Raw genomic sequence first — 22,379 nt, forward strand, 5'->3', positions numbered from 1 at the left:
TGGCACAAGAAAAGTGGCGCATCGGGACGGATGTGCCACTTTCTTGTAAATATACCCCTAATACTGCAGTTCCACTTCTAAAGAGGTGAGGTGGCACCAACAGCCCCTGTATCTACAACCATGGCCTAGATTGTTCAGTAGAGAAGATCAGGCTCTTGACTTCCTTTCACTGAGGTGCACAACTCTCCCCTCTGACATGTAAGAATAGCTGTGCTCCTGCCATCTCAACGACTCTACAGAATGAGTGCAGCCGAGGAGGAAAGCAGCCACTCTTTCTTTCTACTCCTCAAGCTTTAGATTTGACTGCAAGGACTCCATAGCTTTACTACATCATAATTTTTATGTCTCACATGCTGGGATGAGCCCATTATGGTCTACAGTGCTTTAAGTGGGATGAAAAGGGTGGGGTCTTTAGAAGGAGTGCGGCTTAAGTAAATAATTGCATGGTTTAAAATATGTGAACTGCAATTCTGTGACCAGCATTTAGGTGCCTTTATGTGAGTTTGCTGCTATTACATCAAGGCATATCCACCAACAAATATGTGTCTAAAACAAGCCATATTTGTAGGCTTGTAAGAGCTTGTTAGTTTGATATAAATGAATAACAATTGTTTTGGTGTAAATAATTAGAATTTGTCATTACAAATGGTAATATGTGACCATCACTGTGTGGGCACTGGTGAGAGGCCAACAACTGGACGAACATGTAATCTGAACACTGACTCACACTGACTTTAATCTGAGCTCCAGAGCTCCCAGTCATGCCCCTTTATGAACATCATGCCACAACCACAGCTCACCCGAACACCCAAATGTGAATCAGCTCACATGTACCATCCATGCAATGGAAAACCCAATAGCTCAGCCTTTTGGAGCCAGTACTTCTTGGCTTTGCCAATACTTAGTAAAGTCAATTCCAATTTCAACACAGAACCGTTTGCCCCGCTTTCCATTGTGCAAGCACATGCACAAACATAGGCAGTAACTCTGAACATTGCTGTTCAGGGAATGGTCTAATTTATTGTGTGTTATGATTTGTTTATGTAGTAATGATTTGTGTCTTTGAAATCATTCATCTTGTTCTGATTACGTTCTCCCCATAGGTAGCTATTTAGCAGTATGCATTGGGAGTGGTGTCTACCCAATACGGCAATAGAGCAATGTTTTTTTTTCTAAAATTAGACCACTACATTGGTGCACCAATAAATGCTCTTAAGGTTTGGGCTTTTAAAGGGTGGAGACTATTATCAATGGCACAGAAACTCCTTACCATGTAAAATGCTGCTTTTATTCCAAAATTGCATCTTTAACTTCTTTTTTAAATCCATTGACCATAAAAAATGCATGTATTATTTTAATTTTTTTATGCTATTTATAGCACTTTAGACCACTTCAAAATACTGAAGGGGAAGAAGAGGTGGAAAGGATTGACTAGGAGATAGGAAAGTAGGAACAAGAGACCAGGGATGATGAATGAGCAGGTTTATGTAAAGATTTTCTGCAGAATGCATGAAGTTTAACGCATAATCCTGCCCCCTTGATATACCTCTTTAAAAAAAAGTTGTCCAGAGATTTGCATTTTTGATTTGTGTTTATGTATCATTAGAGAAGTAATTTAGTTTGGGTAGACATTGCTAATCCGGGTCCATTTTTTCTGGACAACATTTAAAAAAATGTCATATGTGTTGCAGTGATGTAATGATTCAGGAACCATGAGACCTATATACTTCATTTTGGTGTCAAAACATAGGTTTTGGGGTCAAGTAGTCCTATAGAGACATAAAATAACTCTATGGAGCAACCCTTCCACCATTTTCGAAAATGTCAACTCTATAATCATGTGTTTTAGCCATCATATTAGTAATTAATTTTAATATTGTTTTTGTTTTGGGTTTTCCGTAAATTCAAATTCATAAACATGAGCAGAACAGGTGGTAGCAGAGGATCTTTACATCCTGACGGAGTGTTGCTAACTACAAAATCTGATGACTCTTTCAACAAAGAAAAACTAATACCAAAAAAAAGCTAACATCAACTGCAGCCTGGAAAAAAAATAGCAGAAACCAGTGACTCACAACAAGAATCCGAGTCTTCTGAGAAAGCGATGGCAACCAAACCCAATGCCCATCCACTTAGAAGATCCATGGCTGCCCCTCATCCATATCCAACAACTGATCAGAAAGCAGAGGATCTTCAATTTGTTATCTGTGGTTTAGCCAGAACAAGAACCAAAGGGATTGATGAAAGAGCAAAGTACAGAGCATGTGAGTCTCAAAGGGCAAACATTTTTATCTGCAGCTAGTTTCTTCCAAGATTAAGTTTTCAGCCAATTGGCTGATCTAACTGGTGAGGTGAATGTAGTTGCAGCAGATTTGTATACTCACCCAAACTGCATGCATGCATACATTCGAAAATATGTATGTAAAATGAGCTCCCAGCAGCAACATAACCCCCAGCCTTCAGTTAAGTTTGCACTCTTTGAGAAGCAAGTGAAGTTTTAAAGCCACTCTTGAGTACTAGCTATGGGTTCACACTCAGTGAGATCACAGAAAAAATGTTCAGCATTGATGAAATTGTGTTGGTCCATAATAATGAAATTAAGATTTTTCTGGTGAGAATGTACAATTACAGATTTCATGTTTGTCAGTTTCTCAAAAAAGAATGAGCCACTTATGGTGTTCTCAGCTGATTTAACTCCTCTTGCTTCCAAAATAAGATCAAAGGATGCAGTAAAATCAGCAGGAACCATTTTAAGAAACGTCCTGAAAGATTTAGATTTTGGACTTAATGACAAATTTTGTGATGCCCCAGAGCTCCACAAATGATGAAAGTCAACAAGAATGCCTGATGTTGTCTTAACATTGTTTACATCATTGTGTAATATTAGCAAAGCAAAAGTCTTACAAACTAAAGTTCTTGAGTCCTGAACAGAAGCCAACAACATTGATGATGGCTTTGAAGATATAAGCGAAGAAGTGGAAGACAATCCCATGAACGGGCATGCCTATGCTGTACAAGTGTAATGTCTTTTTCAAATCATGTTTTACAAATTACATCATGGGAAAAAGAAAACTCCACTTCACATGATGACTGCCCACGCAATCTATGACAAGTTCAAAAGTAGAGAGCTAATCACTTCAATGAATAGGATTGGTATACCAACAAGTTATAATGATATAGTATGGAGCAGGAACTTGTTAGCAGCTCATGCTGTAAATTCTTGTGACTCTAACAGATCAAGTCAGTTAACCAAGAAAGGATTTACAATTGCTGCTCTTGATAATTTTGATTTTGAAGACATCTCTTCTTTGTCTGGAACACCCAGCACACATGATACTGCCATGGTGCTTTTTCTAGACTGTACCAATTAAGTAACTGCTGGAAAACAAGCTGTGTCAGCTGTAGGCATAAACAAACGAAGTTGCAAACTTATAACCCAACTGCCTAGCCAAATTGTGCAAAATCACTACAAGCCATCAACAAATCCCAGTCAACCAGAAAGTTTCAAAGTGGCTGAGGACATGGATCTTCTTCTACGTGCTGCTGCAGTCTGCAAATCTGATTTAACAGAATTTATCATATTGCTTATTCAGTGCGGACTGAAGGATGAAGAAGAGCCAGTTCATCTGTGGGCTGGAATTTATGCTCTGATCTCCCAGAATACTGTCCCAAAGGAGAAGGTTGAGTTTTTACCAGCCGTACCATCTCCAGTCACACACTATGCAACAGTATAAACAGCTCTGAAGAAATTCCAAAATGTGCATGCTCAGATTGAAGACAAGCCTATCTTCCCAATTTTTTGTGATGAAAGTGTTTTCTGTATTGTAGCTGACATTTTTATGAGCAATCCAGTAGCATTTGGTGATCTTTATCCAAAGATGGGCATTTTCCACATGACAACAGTTGCATGGCAGTGTGCAGGAAGTTACATCAGTGGATGTGGCATAGACGATGCGCTTATTGAGGCTGAAATCTTTGGACACAAAACTATCCAGTCAGTATTGAGCGGTACTCATTATGTTCATTTGGTAAAAGGTGTGCGCATCATATGTGAGGCTATAGAAACATTGCATTGGAATGGGTTTGGGTCAAGAATGACAAATTAGGTTTTGCGTATCTTATATCAGAAGTGAACAAGGAACAGGGTGCACTTCATTCAAAAGACATAGGGGGTCATTCCGACCCCGGCGGGCGGCGGGCACCGCCCAAACACCGCACCGCGGTCAAATGACCGCGGGGAGCATTCTGACTTTCCCGCTGGCCCGGCGGGAAAGCCCCAGCAAAGATGAAGCCGGCTCCGAATGGAGCCGGCGGATTTGCTGGGGTGCGACGGGTGCAGTTGCACCCGTCGCGATTTTCAGTGTCTGCGAAGCAGACACTGAAAATCTTAATGGGGCCCTGTTAGGGGGCCCCTGCAGTGCCCATGCCAGGGGCCCCATGACACCCGTTCCCGCCAGCCTCTTCCTGGCGGTGTAAACCGCCAGGAACAGGCTGGCGGGAAGGGGGTCGGAATCCCCATGGCGGCGCTGCATGCAGCGCCGCCATGGAGGATTCCCTGGGGCAGGGGAAAACCGGCGGGAAACCGCCGGTTCCCCTTTTCTGACCGCGGCTTTACCGCTGCGGTCAGAATTGCCCCGGAAGCACCGCTAGCCTGTTGGCAGTGCTTCCTCTGCCCTCTGCCCTGGCGGTTACAAACCGCCAGGGTCAGAATGAGGGCCATAATGCAAAGCCAGGCAATGTTAAATGCACTCAGTTCAAAACCAGAGAGCCTGAAAACCAAGTTTGTAAAGTTTGTCAAAGAATGTGAAGAAAAATCTGAACTTTGCAAGTACTGGGGAAATATTTTACAGATGATAGCTCTAGTGAAAAACAGTACACGCTGATCGGGAAGATGATTGGGAGCTGCATATGGAGACTGTGGAGTCACTAATTACTGTGATTTGTGAATTCAACTGCATAAACTACCTGAGATATGGGTCCTGTTATTAGGAACAGGTGAAGAAGCTATAGGTGGAAAACTAGACCTCTACAGAAAATTCATCCAAAGACATTTTGTGGTGAAAGACAGAGAGGGAAGGTTCAATGCTGTGGCTCTAGATATGAAACTGGAACAGACGATCCAGAGATCACAGATAAGCTCCAAGGGAATTGTTGATCAGCCACCTAAAAGTGAATATGTTGCTCAATGGCAGCTAGTTTATCATGAAGTCTTTTGTATTTGCAATGTTTTCAGAGAGATGAAAAATTCAAAATTAATGGTCCATCGTGAAACTGTTCCTCACCACAAACCTGTGGGAAAGAGGGAGGAACATTTTAATAAACATGTTGACAGTCTTCTTCATTTCATGCAACACAACTTTGTGACCAAACAATATGTGGATAACAATATAAAGACACATCTACTAGATGTTCTGTGACATGGATCGAAACTATATGCAGAACTGAGGCAGGAGAGATGTGTAATGAAAGAGAAAAAGCTGTTTGACATAATCACTAAAGCTAAACTTCCATGCTATAATTGCCATAGTAAAAGTTTTGTCCAAACAGCGACTCCAAAACAGGTTACAAAAAACAACTTTCGCAAGCGCACAGAGAGATTGATGTAGCAAAAGAAAGGGTTGAATTTATCAAGGGCATTTTGTTGCATGATCTTCTTCTAACAAATGCATTATTTGATGGGGATGATGAAACCAAGCTGTGAAGCACAACCTTCTAAGGGAGCTAAAAAAAAACTTTCACCTGAAGACTTTCATTTTGAAAGGTGTCCTCAATTAAAACTGCTGTTTTTGTAGACTATGGCCCACATTATGACAGTGGCGGTACAAACCGCCTACCGCTGCAACGGTCGACAAAAGACCGTCGCCGTGGCTACCAGCCGACCGCCATATTATGACTGTAGCCGGAATACCGCTAGAAGGATGGCGGAATTCTGGCTATGGTCATGGTGGCAGACGGCGGTAAGATGCTGCTGCTGCCAGCAGCTGTGCCACACCAGTAGACTGCCGCAGTCCGTATCAAGACCCATGATACTGCCTGGTGGTGTTCTGCTGGTGTATGCTGCTGCTGGCAGCAGCACCCCGTCCCGTCTCCTGCCGGAGGACTCCCTCACAAAAGCTAAGTCGGGTGCTCTGACAGGGGAGGGGGTGGGGGTGTTGTGTGTGTGTGGGGGTGTGTGTTTATGTTTGTGTGTGCATGAATGCAGGTGTGCGTTACGTGTGGTATGTGTGTGCATGTGTGGATGTGTGAGTGTGTGTATGTTGTGTTGTGTGAATGCGTGTGTGCTTGTTCATATGTCAGTGTGTTTGGATGTGTGTATGAATGGATGAATGCATGCGTGGGTGCATGTGGGTATAAGTGTGTGTATGAGTGTTTGTGATGGTGCGTGAAGATGCGTGTATGTTGAGGGGAGGTCTGGAGAGAGATGGGTGGGGGGACATCTGGGGAGGGGGAGGGGGCAGGGAAGACCCCTATCAGCGACAGGGAAGGAATTCCCTGTCACCGATGGTGCCTACCGCCATGGTTTTCGTGGCGGTAAGGAGGCTATGAAAACCATGGTGGTAGGCGGGGTCATGCTAGTGATGGCTGCTGGAGAATGAAGTCTCCAGCCCAGCGGCTGTTACCAGTTCCTGCCTGTTGGCAGTACTTTTCTCCATAATACCGCTGTCCGCCAGGGTCATAATGAGGGTCTATATGTCACAATTGCGATTGGTCAAGATTTCACCCATGCAAGATGTCAGAGAGGTCGTTTAGACTGTTCTACAGATATCAAAGCCAATGTGCACCTTGCAAGAACTGCACATTGTCTTTGACAGTTATCTTGAACTATCTGTCAAAGAATGTGAAAGAATCAGACAAACATCTGCAAGTGGAAATATTGGCCTTGCCTGCATTCAAAATTCAACACCTATACCTGTGCAAGTCAATAAATTCTGATCATCAACATCGAACAAGATTAACTTGGAAATGTTAACTTAACAAAACATTGCTGATGCTTCAGTAAACAATTAATTTCAAAATATTGCAAGTGGAATGAGCAGTTGGTGCTTGCAGAGATATATTGAAAAGGTACGGGCCATATTGTTAAAGAATTTACCAGCAAATTGAAGGAAGCTGACCTTTGTGTTTTGCCACATGTTGAGTGGGCTGTTTGAAATGGTTCCAATCGAGTCATTGTACTTTCAAATGACACAGATGTTATAATTTTCAACATAGATTTGTTGCAAAATTAATAAGTCGAGGAATGTCAGAGTTCTGTATACGTTGTGGAACAGGCAAGAAAAGACACCTAATCCTGCATCAAATTCTGTAGAAGAAACATGACCAAGAGATGCCCAGTGTTCTTATCAAAGCACATATACTTGTGGAGTGATGACACTTTGAGCAAAATTGGAGCTTTAACTGCTAAACCTGTGCAGTTTCTAAAAGAATTTGCTGACACAGAAGAAAACGTGACTATAAAAATGTAGAAAAATACTTTATGCGTGTGTGGAAAACAAGTTCTGACTGTCACACATTTGACGATCGTTGGTACTTTGAGCGCAAGAGATTAGTCTCACTTAGTGGCATCCCACTGATGCCTTATTCTGTGCAATAACACATTAAAAGAGAGTTCTACAAGATCAGAAGATGTGTTAATGTTTTGGATCATGCATAAGTGGAGAAACATCCGTGTGAATTTGGTTGGGAAAATATTGATGGAGTGCTAAAACCTACGAAATTTCTAAAGCCTCTACCCAAAGAACTTACATGTACATGTACTTGCAAAACCTGTGATACAAAAAAAATTCCCTAGCGATATTGTCTTTTCAAATATTCAACATTCTGCAAATGTGCCACAAGTGATTGCCAAAACAAATAAATAAAGTGAACTGATAAAATGTGTATAAAACAGGTGTGATATACATAATTTTTTCATATTTAGATCATAAACATTGCTTGGTGTATACCTAAAAGGATTAAAACCATTATTATTTGTTTAATTTCTATATATGTCTCTTCTTCCTCTATTATAGCCACCATCGGCCGTTTATGGAAAATGGCCGACAGGGTGCTCTGAGGCGTTATTTTCTGTCTCTAAATAACTACTTGACCCTCAAAACCTATATTTTGACACCAAAATGGAGTATATATGTCTCATTGTTCCTGAAATATTACATAGTCACTGCATCACATCCATCATTTTTAAAAATGTCGTCCCGGATCATCAATGTCTACTTAAGCTAATTTACTTCTGTAATGATCCAAAAACACAAATCAAAAATGAAAATCCCTGGACAACAATTTTTTTACGGAAGTATATGAGGGGGATGGGATAAACAAGGCCAGCTGCTAGCTGTCACAATGCACAATTGCACTGTCTGGTGAGATATTTTTGTTTTAGGGAGGATCATTCTATCCCCCAGGCACCTTCCCCATTTTCTATATCTTGCCCACTTATTTCCAATTGCCTGACCCTTCTCTTCCATCTTTTCTGGCCCCAACAATCGCAGAAATCTGCAAAGTGTTCCACAAAGCACCCCACCATACCATACCATACTATACAATGACACCCCATCCCATCCCATCTTATGCCATGACATGCCATAACATACCATTAAAAGACAGGTCATACCACATCATACAATAAAAGGATAAGCCATACCATATTAAACAATGACAGTCCATACCACCCCAAACCATACCAGTAGCAGCATATTCACCTGGACTGCTGTTGCTGGACTGCTGTAGAGTTCTGGTTCACTGTCTGGTCGATGATGCTAGTTTCTGTGTAAGCCGGAGAGACCACATTGAAGAGTTCCTCGTAAGCAGGTGGGGTGCATATCCTCTTCCAAATAATGTATGCTGCAATGCCTACAAGAACCAATAGCAGGACTCCACCAATCACTCCTCCAGCAACAGCAACAGCCTGTTCTGAATACACACAAAATTAAAAACAGATAGAAGCATTATACATTATTTCACCAGAACAAGATACTTGTTCAATGTTAATTAGCAAACCTTTTATTTCATTGATGCAGATGCAGGAATAGGTTAAAAGAGGAGAGAGTGCAATATGACTACTTAGCTCGTTTAAATACATATGTACATTGGTATTTATGATTTAGGAATGAATATACAATGCTAACTCATTCAAGTGTGCGTTTATGGGTAAAATATTGTATTAAACATTATTTTGGGAGTTTTCTGATTTATATTTTGTGTATCTTTAATCCATTCTGAGACCAATTATATTTGTGTTGTATTTTTCAAGCAGTTATTCCTGAGATACATGAGTTTTCATAGTACAATTTACAAGATCATGTCAATGTCCAGGCTTCACAAGTTCAGTTATGTGGGGCGTGGTTGGCTTCAATTTATACTTTGCCTCTAGCTGGTGTAAGATTCAAGATTTCTTAGTGACTTAGAAAAGTATTGTTGTCCTCCTGACATTTTAGCCAGGAAGATTTAGGCGCTCTCAATTAGGAATGAGGAGACATGAAGAAGAGCCATTAAAGGTGGACACAGTTTACAAATGCTCAGGTCCCAACTGTTAAACTCAATTAAGTTAAAAGGCCATTGTGAACACCTATACAAATAGGTCTGGCACAGCTGTCAGTCTTTTGACTTAACCAGTGCTTATCTTGTCTTTTTTTGTAAAAATTGTACCGTTGAGGAAGCTGCAGGGCGCTCACTAAAATAAAATTAAACACTGGCTAAAAGCAAAAAATGTTTTTGGTCTTGGTGGAGAATTTTAGGTATGCTCTAAACAAGGTTGACAAATCTTTTCACCCTCACATGGGGTAAGAGCGATTTAACATGACATCAATCAACATTTAATATACAGTATGACCAATTTTGCCACACAATGAAAACCTAAATCAAAAATAAAATGAAAGGGTTTCATTAAAAATGAATACTGAGGTAATGTAACAAAAAAATCAAAAACAGGTTCTAGAGGTACAGTAGCACCACTGGGTGTCTGGGCCTCTAGAAAAAGCACAATCTAATTAACATTAAACAGACTAAGCTCACAATCACTGCTATACAAAACAACAATAACAACACTTTGTGTTTAGAAAATGAGTTTGTCCAACTTGTCTAAACAAATTAGAATCATCTGAATAGCTAGCAAAGACAAAGAGAATCTTCTAAAGTCAGCATGTCACTAATTGGCAAGTGCTGGGTTACAAGATGAAGGGACAAAAGCAGAAAGGAAATAAAGGACAAAAAATATTTGGAAACATGATATATGGGACAAAATTAAGCTAACTAAAGTTGGCAAAAAGTATGCATAAATGGAAGGTGTCAGCATGTCAGAAGCTCAGTCAAAAGTATTCTCATGGGTCAAAGAAAAATGTAAGTTCTCTCAGCTAGCATTTGAGAAAGTTTCAGTTAAGGGCAAAGAGATCTGTACCTCTCAAAGTCCTAAAAGGATCTAATTTCTCAGGTAACTGAAATTGATGAATTAAAGTTGAAAGTAAACAGTGATTTGACCATTTGTAACGCCCATGGATCGGAAGATTTCATTGTCCAAGCCCTTCTCAATCATACGAGACACATCTGCAACATCCATGCGGGGTTCCAGGACCATCCTGGGAAAATATCCATTCTTGCTCTTTTGTGCAACTTTGCAACAGTATGAATAGAGCTATGCTTCCCATTCTCTGTTCTCATCTCCTTGTAGTGTCCTCAAGGTTTTCTCAGGCTCTCTATGAGTAGCACAATAGCACATCTATTTCTAAACTAACATTTCATGTTATAGAAAATCAAAATAAATGGTTACATTTCAATCAATATGAAAAATAACACATTTTTCTTTACTATGTTAGAGTGAATGCATCTCAATATAGACTTCAAGTGCACCACTTCACAATTACCTTGTTATAACTTCATACACTGTAATATCAATTGGTCAGGGATAGATCGACATGGTGATGTCAAAGGTAACAGCCAAATCTCCGCTGCACCAATCTTCCAAAGCCACAATTGCCATAGTAATCACTTCACTAAAGGGAACTACTTTGCGTGACAATGTTCTCCTTGTGAAAGAGCAGAATGCCATCACTCACAGTAAAGCTAGCCAATTGCTTCAGTGATCAGACCGACTGCACCATGCTGTATGTTGTGCTGTAGTGGGTGGACGAAGAAAAGAGAATGACACAACAGACCAATGGATGAATAGTCTGTCTGAAAGCCTCTATAAATATAAACCCCCTACGCATATAATATTAGTAAAACATCTAAATATATTGGCTAACAAGACATTTTTATACTCCCCGAACAAGTGTCAATAAAATTGAAAAGGTATTTCAGAAGCCACAAAGAATAATTGGGCATTCATCACAAGCAAAGGTCAAGAAGTCACAGTTCACAATGCTGATAAGGCAAGGTTTACGGTAAAAGGGAAGTACAGTTTTCAAATATTAGTTCTGAACACTATCTCAAAGGTTATAATGTTTTACTGATCAGCTGATAATCTAAATCTGCGGTGTGATGCAAAATTTATTTTTTTCAAAGCAAATTTAGAGATTTTCTGATGGAAGTTTTCTACATGAGCAAACAACAATTAGGAAATAATACACTAAAAACATACGCACGCTTATTTAATTTCATGGAGGGAAATGTTTGTGTTATTTATGTTCATAGCACAATGACATTTGTTAACCAAAGCAAATTTAATTTTATGTCATGCAGCAAAGACAGATTTACATGGAACTCTGGAAAAGCCTGCATTAAATCAAATTGGATTGTATAATAAACTTAAATACTGCAAGTTACCAGTATTAAATACATGGATTGAAGCAGCTATTTTGTTAAGCCTATTACAACGAATTCATGTTTATTAAGCCCTTTACTGCTACACTTCCCTCAGCCCAGTGCTGAGCCATTTTCGGCTATTTGGGGTAGGTGGTTTATGGCTAAATAACTTTTTTTCCACATAAGGTATCCACACCAAATTAGTATCCTTTTTTACCAACATACTGAGGATTCTAATGGTATCAAAGGTTTATGGATTCTTCTGAAGGCTACTCAGAATTTAGGCAAAATATAGCTAGCTTTTGAGTTTTGTTGGGAAAAATAGGAAAACGTGCTCCAGATAAAAGTGTCTGTTTTTTTTTTAACCTAAAATGGCATCTCAAACAGTCTCCTGTAATAAAGTCACCATCTTCCCAGCATTCGGGAACATGCAGAGCTAAATAAAATCATATTTTGCCACAGTTTTAGCATTTATCAAAGAGGTAGCCCATTTTACCCATTTTTTGTGCCCTTAACCTACTTCCAGTCTGTGGTGGAACCCAGTGTGACACCCATGGGTGATCCAGGAAAGCTATACATTTCTGGAAGTAGACAAAATTTTGAATTCAGCAAGGGATTATATCTGTAGATCACTCAAGGTTTTCCCAAAGAAACTAGCAGTTGAATTAAGGAAACAGTGAACATAAGTATGAAAGAACTGCATTTATGACAACATTTTCATATGTAACTTCTTGTTACAATGGCTGATTCACAAATCAATTTACCGTTATGCACGCTAGACCCTTCTGGTTGCGGGTTCATAGCTTCTCCAAGAAACCAATGTATACAGAGCCAAAAACTGAGTTGCACAGTAATTTTTTTTTTCTAATAGTTTACCGACCAATTTATATGGTGAAATATGTAGCGTGAAATATGGGTATCAAGGAAACCTATGCATTTCTGAAATGGGTACAAGATATGGAGTTTAGGATCAGTGGTTATTTGTACATCTCTGAATTTGTGGGACACCTACTAGCATAAGATTTACAGATAATGTCTCAAAATGGCTTCTTTCTTTTGCATTGGCTTACATTTAGAAGGCACAAATGAAGCAAAAAATATTGTACTATTTTATCTTCCCACATGTCTTCTCCCAAAAATGGTACCTCACTTGTGTGAGTAGGCCTAGTGCCTGCAACAGGAAACAGGCCTAAGGACAACATGAAGCATCACATTTCTCCACTGAAAACATACCCTTTTTTTCCCAATGTGCGTAACTGTGGATTTTGGGCCCCAGTTTAGCCGGCACCTGGGGAAACCTAGCAAACTTGCACATTTTGCTTAAACCTTGACTAAAAACACATTTCCTCACACTTCTGTGAATAAATCTGCAGGGAGCCACAAACTTCCTTCCACCCAGCGTTCCCATGAATCTACCTATAAAAATGATACTTCACTTGTGCGTAGTGCCCACAGCAGTAAATGGCCCAGAACACAACATGGATATATCACATTTTTCTACTCAAAACTGACACTTTTTTGCAAAGTGAGGCACTATAGAAATTTAGCCCTAACTTAGCTGTCACTTAGGGAAACCTAGCAAACTTGCACATTTTTGAAAACTAGACACTTAGGGAAATCCAGTGGGGGGGGGCCCGTGTGGCTCTGACTGGGATTTTTCATACAGAATTTCTTGCAAACCTCACACCATGACTAGTGCCTGCAACAGGAACGGAGCAAACCAAGGTCAATGGGATTCGTGCTTGTTCCTGTAATGGACACAAGGCCCAACTATATAAGTGGCATAGCTTCTTTTAGCGACAAAAGTGGGGCAGTGCTGGCTTGTAGGTGTTTTGTGGATTCCTGCAGATTCCAGAAGCTTCCATCACAGAAATGTAAGGAAATGCGTGATTTCAGGCAAAGTTCGATGTTTGCAGGGCATTATGGATGAGAAAACTTTGTGAGATCCATTCAAGGCACACCACCTTGGAATCCCCTGGATGTCTAGTTTTCAGAAATGGCTGTTGTTGGTAGGTTCCCATAGGTGGCAGCCGAGCACGGCCTCAAATCCAAAACATACCCCTATTGCTGATCTCTGCATGTAGCACATTAGGGCCTTTTGTGTCAAAATCCCTTGGCCCACCTACACTAGTGAGGTTCCATTTTTATAAGGAGACTTTGGGGAATGTTGTTTGGTTGAAAGTGAGTGATTCCAGAAGTTATCCTCACAGAAATATGAGGAAAATGTTTGTGGTAGTCAAATTATGAGCTTTGCAGCGCATTGTGTGTTAGAAAATGGTATGGAATCCAAGCAAAACACACCACCCTGGTCTCCCTTAGATGTCTAGTTTTAAGACCAGTCTGGGTCTGGTAGGTTGTAAACCCTATCCATCCTTCCGAAGGGGAAGCATTTCTACTAGGCCTATGGTGTAGGGTGCAAGGGCCCATAAGCAGGAGGAGGCCTCTCCCCCCAAAGAAATATTGCATGAATGCAGTCCCTAGGGTCTAGTGTGCTTTCTGCCTCCCAGGACCAGACTGGGGGTAATCGCCCACATCTGTGCAAGTGGTGACAGAAAGGCTGCCTGCTTTGTTTTTGGCTGGGGTCAGGTCCATGCCATCAGCTCTACTCCTATATATTCTTTAAAATCCCTGGTATCTAGTGGGCCTTCTGCCTTTCAGGGGCAGATTGGGGGGTAATTACCGGGGGGGGGACAGAAAGACCAATGCTCTGTTTGAATGGCATGGCCATTCCCACAGTGGGCAGCCCCCACAAATGTATTTAAAAGAAATGTTTTCCCTGGCATCTAGTGGGCTCTCTGTACCTCCCCAGGGGAGCATGTTGGGGGTATTTACCCTATACACTCCAAAGGGGGCAGAAAGACTAGTACCCCATTTAAATGGAGTGGGGCATAACCATGCCCATGGAGGGTAGCCCTACCCCTATATTTAATTAGTAAATCCTTTCCCTGGCATCTAGTCGCCTTTCTGTCCCCCGGGGGCAGTTTAGGGGGTAATTACTCCCATCTGCCCCCAGGGGCAGAAAGACTGAAGTCTCATTTAAAAGGGGTGTGAACATGACGATGCCCATGGTGGGCAGCCCTCACTGCATATTTAAAAGAAACCACACATAAGTCATACACCCATCACCATTTAATTAGGGTTTTTCTGTGGAAGAATATTTTGTGAGTCAGGCTCCCTGAGCGGGGGTAAGCTACATCCAAGAAGATCTGAAAGCAGCTCTAATCAAATTGTTAAAAAAAGCTTAAGCGGTATATAGTTCACATTGTTCTCTAGCCAGAAGCTACACTGCAGTCAAAAGCCAGTCACAAGTGAGATGATCTTTGAGGCACTGCCCCTGGGGACACTCCATGGGATAGGGAAGCCTGTATGGCCCCACAATGCACACAAAGCCACCATCTGCTTCTGCATGCAGTTCAGTGGTTCATAACACACTAGGCCTTCATGCATGCCACAAAATCCTAAACACGAACACTCACAAAGAAAAAAAGGACCCACTTATTTGAGAATGATTGCAATTAACAAATAGGTCATTATGCAGCTCACCCAGGGATATCAGCAAAAATGCATGTGTCAGTCTTTATTACAATCTTGGCTGCCAGTTTTCCTATACCCTGGTGATAGGGCAGTAGCCACCTTCTTCTATGAGTGTAATAGCTTGATATTATTTTGCACCATATACTGCACTTCTGCCATTTCTCAGCACTGTGGTTAACAGTCATTACTATACCCAAATACAGATTTTGCTTTGCTTGAGTCATCCTTCATTACCTTACATTTTTTGTCTGCAATTGAGCTTACTGCCTTCTTGTACAAAAATCAACATGAAGCAGGCACAGTGGCTTGGATGTCTTGATCTCTCAGGAGAAGAGACTATGGGGGTGATTCCAACTTTGGCGGGCGGCTACTGCCGCCCGCCAGGCGGGAACCGTCATGCGGCCGCAATAACGCAGCCCCCATTCCAACATTCCCGTTGGGCCGGCGGGTGCTAACCATGTTTGCGCCCGCCGGCCCAGCGGGAATGAGGCCGCAACACAGGAGCCGGCTCCTAATGGAGCCGGCGGTGTTGCGGCCGTGCGACGGGTGTAATTGCACCCGTCGCGCTTTTCACTGTCTGCCATGCAGACAGTGAAAAGCAGGCCGGGGACCTGTTGGGGGCCCCAGGACACCCCATACCGCCAGCCTCTTCCTGGCGGTGTAAACCGCCAGAAACAGGCTGGCGGTAAGGGGGTCATAATCCTCAGGGCAACGCTGCCCTGACGGATTATCACCGCCAGGGGAAAATCGGCGGGAAACCGCCGGCCCCGGCGGTGCGACCGCGGCTTTACCGCCGCGGCTTTACCGCCGCGGTCAGAATGGGGAATGAAGCACCGCCAGCCTGTTGGTGGTGCTTCCGTCATTCTTGCCCTGGCGGTCCAAGACCGCCAGGGTCAGAATGACCCCCTATGCCTCAGACTTAAGAGGGCCAAATGCCTCTATGCGCCACAATAGCGTAATTTCTTATGACGCTACTGTGTCCCAACGAGGCCATATTCGCCATGCCATATTTACAAAGTTGTGCAATGCAATGTATGTATTGCGCCCATTTGTAACCCCTTGCACCACATTATACCTGCACCAGGCATAATGTATGCAAGCGGGGCATTCCTCCATTAGGGGGACTTCAAAAACGGTGCATTGGAATCTAAGAGATTGCACTGTGTCATTCATTTTTAGCGGCTATCTTTAATGGCTGCAGGGTATGCCATTGTTTTCAATTAGCCCTGTATACTCTAGCCCTGTATACTCTGCAGGACGAGCCCCAAAATGTTGCCGCTAATCCTTCAAAGTACATCAACTGTGTCAAAAATATTGACGCTATTGTCCCTAACCTGGGTCATGGAGCCCCATATATTAAATACCACACACACATGGTGGCGGTAGGCGGGCACTAGGCGGCGCAAGAAAAGTGGTGCTGCATTTGATGCAGCGCCACTTTTCTCAAATTCGGCCCTATGGGTCAGCCCAAAAAGATGAATCAAGGAAATAGGAAGGCATAGCTGTCTACAGAGGTGAAGACTTTTATCACTACAGTTGTATTCTTACAATCCCTCTTTTGCATCTGTTCACCCATGATTTCATATACTCACCATTCCCCCATCTTCTGACAGAATCATTGCCAATCTCCCGACTTGTGTCGATTGTGTTCAAATTCTTATTTCTTCACTCTGTACTTTAACCCATTGAGGGGCATATTTATACTCCGTTTGCGCCGGAATTGCGTCGGTTTTTTTGACGCAATTTCGACGCAAAACTAACTCCATATTTATACTTTGGCGTTAGACGCGTCTAGCGCCAAAGTCCATGGAGTTAGCGTCATTTTTTAGCGCGGACACCTACTTTGCGTTAATTATATGCAAGGTAGGCGTTCCCGTCTAAAAAATCGACTCCGAGGCATGTGCGTCGGATTTATACTCCCGGGCAAAATTCACGCCCGGGAGTGGGCGGGTCAAAAAAAATGACGTACGGCTGCTAATGCGCCGTTTTTTAGCGCCTGCAAAAGGCAGGCGTTAAGGGACCTGTGGGCTCTGAAGGAGCCCAGAGGTGCCCTCCCATGCCCCCAGGGACACCCCCTGTCACCCTTGCCCACCCCAGGAGGACACCCAAGGCTGGAGGGACCCATCCCAGGGACATTAAGGTAAGTTCAGGTAAGTGGTTTTTTTTTTTTTTGTGGCATAGGGGGGCCTGATTTGTGCCCCCCTACATGCCACTATGCCCAATGACCATGCCCAGGGGACAGAAGTCCCCTGGGCATGGCCATTGGGCAAGGGGGCATGACTCCTGTCTTTGCTAAGACAGGAGTCATTTCTATGGGGGTTGGGAGTGAGAAAAAAATGGCGCAAATCGGGTTGAGGCGAATAAATTGCCTCAACCTGACTTGCCCCATTTCTTGACGCCCAAGCCCCATATCCCCCTACGCCGGCGCTGCCTGGTGTACGTCGTTTTTTTTAACGCACACCAGACGGCGCCGGCGGCTAACGCCGGCTAACTTCATTCAATAAATACGGCGCCCGCATGGCGCTTCAGAATGACGTTAGCCGGCGCTAATTTTTTGGACGCAAAACTGCGTTAGTGCAGTTTTGCGTCAAAAAGTATAAATATGGGCCTGAGTCTTTGTAGAAAAGGGGCTGGCACACAATTTCAATGCAAGGTGTCTGATTGGCTTGGTTTAAGAAATTTTGCAGGTAATATAAAAAACAATTATTGGACTGTAAAAGTGCAAAACGTTACACAGAGTTTAAAAGGCCAACCCTCACACAGTTATCCTTGAGGTTAAATATAATTTAAAGATTCAGGGGTAGAATTATCAAGGCTTTGTGACAGTGCATAGTCACAAAAGTGGCACAGACAGGTGCAAAGTTTTGATAAACTTGCTTTCCAGTGCAAAACTTGTTTTGCACTGGAGATTTCTCAAAAAGTAAAGCAAATCTGGCATATCTCAGTCCTGCTCTCCCCTTCACACACTTGACATGTTTGTGAATCTGCGCCTCACCTTCAAACAATAATGTTATATTTCAACCTAAATAAATATTATAAGTTGAAGATATTTTCGCAAACATTGTCGGACTATTTCAATACCAACTGGGGCTCCACAATGTATACAGCAACAGAGTGGTAGGCCTTGAAAACAGTGGTATGAGGAGTTTGCATGGGGATGACATGTATTGTGCATATATAGCTACTGTCAGAGCTGCACAGGGAAGAGACTCAACTGGCTTTAGCACAGGCCTGGGATTTGCCTCTCTTAGAATGGCAGACTTAGGAAAAGAGTGCATAGGAGTATAATGGACATTTGGGACTGCCTGGACAAGTTTACACTTAAACAGTTCAGGCATTAACTCCATAGGAAGGGTGAGAAATCTGGAAGACTTCTAGCGTTAATCCTGCGCAGGGAACACCCAACGACAACTATGACGTGTTTAATTACCACAGAGGCAATGCCGTGGAACTAGGGAGACTGGGCTGGTGTGATGGGCAAACAAATGATGGATTTAACCCAGATCTTTCTGACTGAGAGTGAATGTTGGATTGTTCAGTATTCCGGCCAATATCTGTTCTTTTTGCTTTTGTCGCCCTAAATTTGAAGGGTATGCCCAGATGTGGGTCCCTTGCTCACTGCACCACTGGTTTCAAGGTAGCCTGTCTGATGATGGGTGATACCCTAAAACAGGTCCCAGGATGCTTATTTATGGGCCTGGGAGGACCTGGCTTGGCAGTTTGGGCTGGACTGTTCCCATAGGGAACAGGATCAAGACTGATTTGCATAGGGCTGGGTCCAAACTGGTGTGGCGTGGTGGACATAAAAATGGATTAAACCCACATCTTTGTGACTGAGGGTGAAAGTTTGCTCTGTTCAGCATTCCATCAATCACTTGTTCTTGTTGCTACTAGGGAAGATATTGTAGAGGTGTTTAAAATGCACCTGCAGGGAGTGTATACCATGGACTCCAACATTATCCCAGAACGCTATGGCCCTATTCAGGGGCACCTAGTCCTGCTGAGACTCTAGGTAGAAGCAATTGAAGAGGTGAAAGCTCGGTTGGAGATTGAAGAGCTCAGGGCAACACCGTGCCTGCTTCTCTGAGGAAAAGCCCCGGGCGGTGATGGCTTTCCAGCTGAATTTTACCAGGCACACATGCGGCAACCACCCGACACCTTCTAGAGGTATTCCTCAAAGCGTGGAGCAAAGAGGTGCTCCCACCGACCATGAGAGACGCAGAGAAATGCTTGTTCTTGAAACCAGGGGGAATAGAACAAATCCTGCAGCATATCTACCAATTACTATGATCAGAACAGGCATAAAGATACTGTGCAAGCTGCTGGTAAACCAGCCAGCCCTCCCATATGACTAAATTGGTGTATGAGGACCAGTGTGACTTCATCCCGGGCCAAAACACGGGCATAAATCTGAGAAGGCTAGCACATGTGCTCCATGAGGTTGAGGGGCGAGATGAGGAAATGGCTCTGGTCTCCATTGACCTAGACAAAGCATTCAGGCCCTGATTTATACTTTTTGATACAAACCTGCAATGATGATTGGAATTCTGAAAGGATGGCTAAAGAATTGAAGGACCGAAAGGTGAAATGATGGATAGATAAGTGGGAGGATAAATGGATGATGTAAGTGTGATGGGCACTATTATGGGTAGGGTCAGATAATTGCTTTGCTAGTTCAGTGTCACCAGAGGTTTGGTTCAAAGTGGAGAGTATTTCAATTTCCTGGCTCCTCTCTTGGTCACTCCTTTGTCTCCTTTCTCATGTCCTCTCCTGGGCCTGCTCATGTTGTTGTTACACATCCCTAAGGGTCGTGCCCCTCTTGTGCCCCTTTGTTCATGCACCTCCCGGCAGCTTTTCAGATTAGCCCAAGGGAAACTACCCGCGTCTCGCAGTGCAGGCTGGGAACAACATCGCAGGGGCTGGTGGACGGCTGAAAGATACCACAGTAGTTAGCGTTGTTTTTGTCCCAAGATTGGTCTACCATAGCTACAAAAATAGCGAGTCTTAACATGGAAAGGACAAAACATGAGATGGTGGAACGAGTTGGAAAGAAACACGGAAATTAATCAATGAAGAAATGTAGACCTTGTATCTCTTAAAGAATAAATCACCAGACCTAGAAAAATATATATACGTGGTCCTATGCAATGTTCTTCAGATAGCAACCCTGGGGCACCTGATTTCCTCGTTGGCATGGCTCATGATAAACAGATTAGAAAATAATAATAACATTTAGTCCATATCATTGCACTTTTTCTTTAACGGACATTGCTCAGTAATAACCGAAATTAACAGAAAGTAATTTACACCCGGAGAAATTAATTTACACCCGGAGAAAGACTGGTTGTTTGGAAAAATTGAATATTTCCTGGCATCGTCTGACTATTCCCCTGCCCTTTCAGACTCGCACATACTGGGAGTTTGGAACGATGTTATTTTACAGCACCAGCACCACATTTCTTTCTGAAAAGGAGCCTATACTGCCCCTTACGGCGGAGGGGCCCCTTCAGCCCAAGGCTCCGAATATATGTGAAATATGGCGGCCTCCGGTGGCCCCTTGCCACATTATTCTTTGGGGCGGGAGTGACGTACGGTATCATTTTTCGATACACTACCGCACAGAATGAATGACTAGTAGGTAACTTTTATCGATCTTCTACTCTGCCATCTCGCCTCTTTTTCAGATATCTAAAAAATATGATAAAGTCGCATACACTTGCACGACTATAAACACGTTTGCTTCTCTTCCACAAAGCTGAACTGGAGATTCCTCAGCCGGAGCCAATCTTCTACTTTCGCTAATTTACCTAAAACGTAAGACCTCTTTGCCTAGAAGTGAAACGCTTAGCTGGGTTACCTTGTATTGTGCGAGCCTAGTTTAGAATATTCGGCTAATGTGCACTTGCAAATGTCTAACATCTGCGGACTGGACAGAGCCTTGTCTCCTGGACAGCGCCTTATCTCTGTTTATATCGCTGTTGACATGCCAATGCATTGCTTACTGCGTGAGGTGATTTTAAATACGACGTCAACATAGTTTAAAAACTCTAGAGGAGGGGCACACCAAATGCTGACAAGTGCGAACAAGAAGGGCACTGTTGTGTGCACTTAAGAAAGACACCCGTGGTACATCAGAGTGACGTGGAAGTTAATTGTTCCTAATCCCACATGTGAATAAAGTCACAAGAAGTGCATTCTACACAATGCCCTCACTTAGAATGCCACAAAAACTAAATGCGGGTATCACCCCTGTGATATCGTCAATGGCCAGTACTTAGGGCCTCCCATCCTTTTACTTCGAATATTAGAAATGATTCAAAACACTGCAGCAGGATTGCTGTTACGCCTCACCCATGGAAGCACATAACATTAATGTTTTATGGACTCCACTGGCTTCCTACAGCTAGGTGCTGTGCCTTAAAGGCCTTCCAAATCATACACAGAACCATCCCAGGGAAGAGGCAGCAATTCCTGCAAGAAAAATTCCATTGGTTCTCTCAGTACAGAAGACTCAGCTGAAGGCCCACATCCAGGATTGGCTCGTGGGGCGTGGAATGGGCGGGGCAGCATGGGGGAGTGGGAGAATATACATAAGAATTAATTAAATTAAAAAAAAAATTAGTTACCTTGGTCATCTCCGCGCCGCTCCTCTGCTATGCCTCGCTGCAGGCACAGGCTCCTAGCCTGCCCTGTGGTCAATCCTGACCCTCGCGATTGGCTGGGAGTGCCCAGCCAGAGCACTCCCAGGCGGACTGGGAGCCTGTGCAGGCTCTCTCCAGCCCGGCAACTGTTACCGGGCTGGAGAGACCCTACTGTGCCTGTGTGTTTGGCCGGCAGGGGACGGCCGGCCAAACATACATGCGCAAGCACTCCCCCTCACTACTGGTCACCCCGTGGCCCTGTCCCTTTGAAAGAAAAGGTTAATAAACAAGGTTTATTATCCTTTTCTTTTTAAAGGTTTTGCAGCTGCTGGCGGGGGCAATGCTCCTCCGCCCTAATGGAGGAGTTGCCCATTCCCACATCTTATGTAACCATTCCCTCTTCTAGGAAAAGGACTATTAGTGGGACATCATTCTTACAAAAGGCAGTCACATTTTGGAACTCTTTAC

The 22,379-nt window shown here is 43.1% G+C and overlaps 1 protein-coding gene across 1 annotated transcript in view; it reads right to left on the minus strand.

Annotated features, from left to right (window-relative positions):
- Positions 1-22,379, minus strand: part of LOC138300824 (synaptotagmin-15-like) — a 294,951-nt gene that overhangs the window by 190,246 nt on the left and 82,326 nt on the right. Inside the window, exon 2 of the mRNA XM_069240628.1 lies at positions 8,700-8,910. Coding sequence (XP_069096729.1) covers positions 8,700-8,910 — 211 coding nt within the window. The remainder of the gene's footprint in view (positions 1-8,699; positions 8,911-22,379) is intronic.

Source organism: Pleurodeles waltl, chromosome 6 (genome assembly GCF_031143425.1).
Source record: "Pleurodeles waltl isolate 20211129_DDA chromosome 6, aPleWal1.hap1.20221129, whole genome shotgun sequence".
In the NCBI taxonomy this organism is placed as follows: domain Eukaryota; kingdom Metazoa; phylum Chordata; class Amphibia; order Caudata; family Salamandridae; genus Pleurodeles; species Pleurodeles waltl.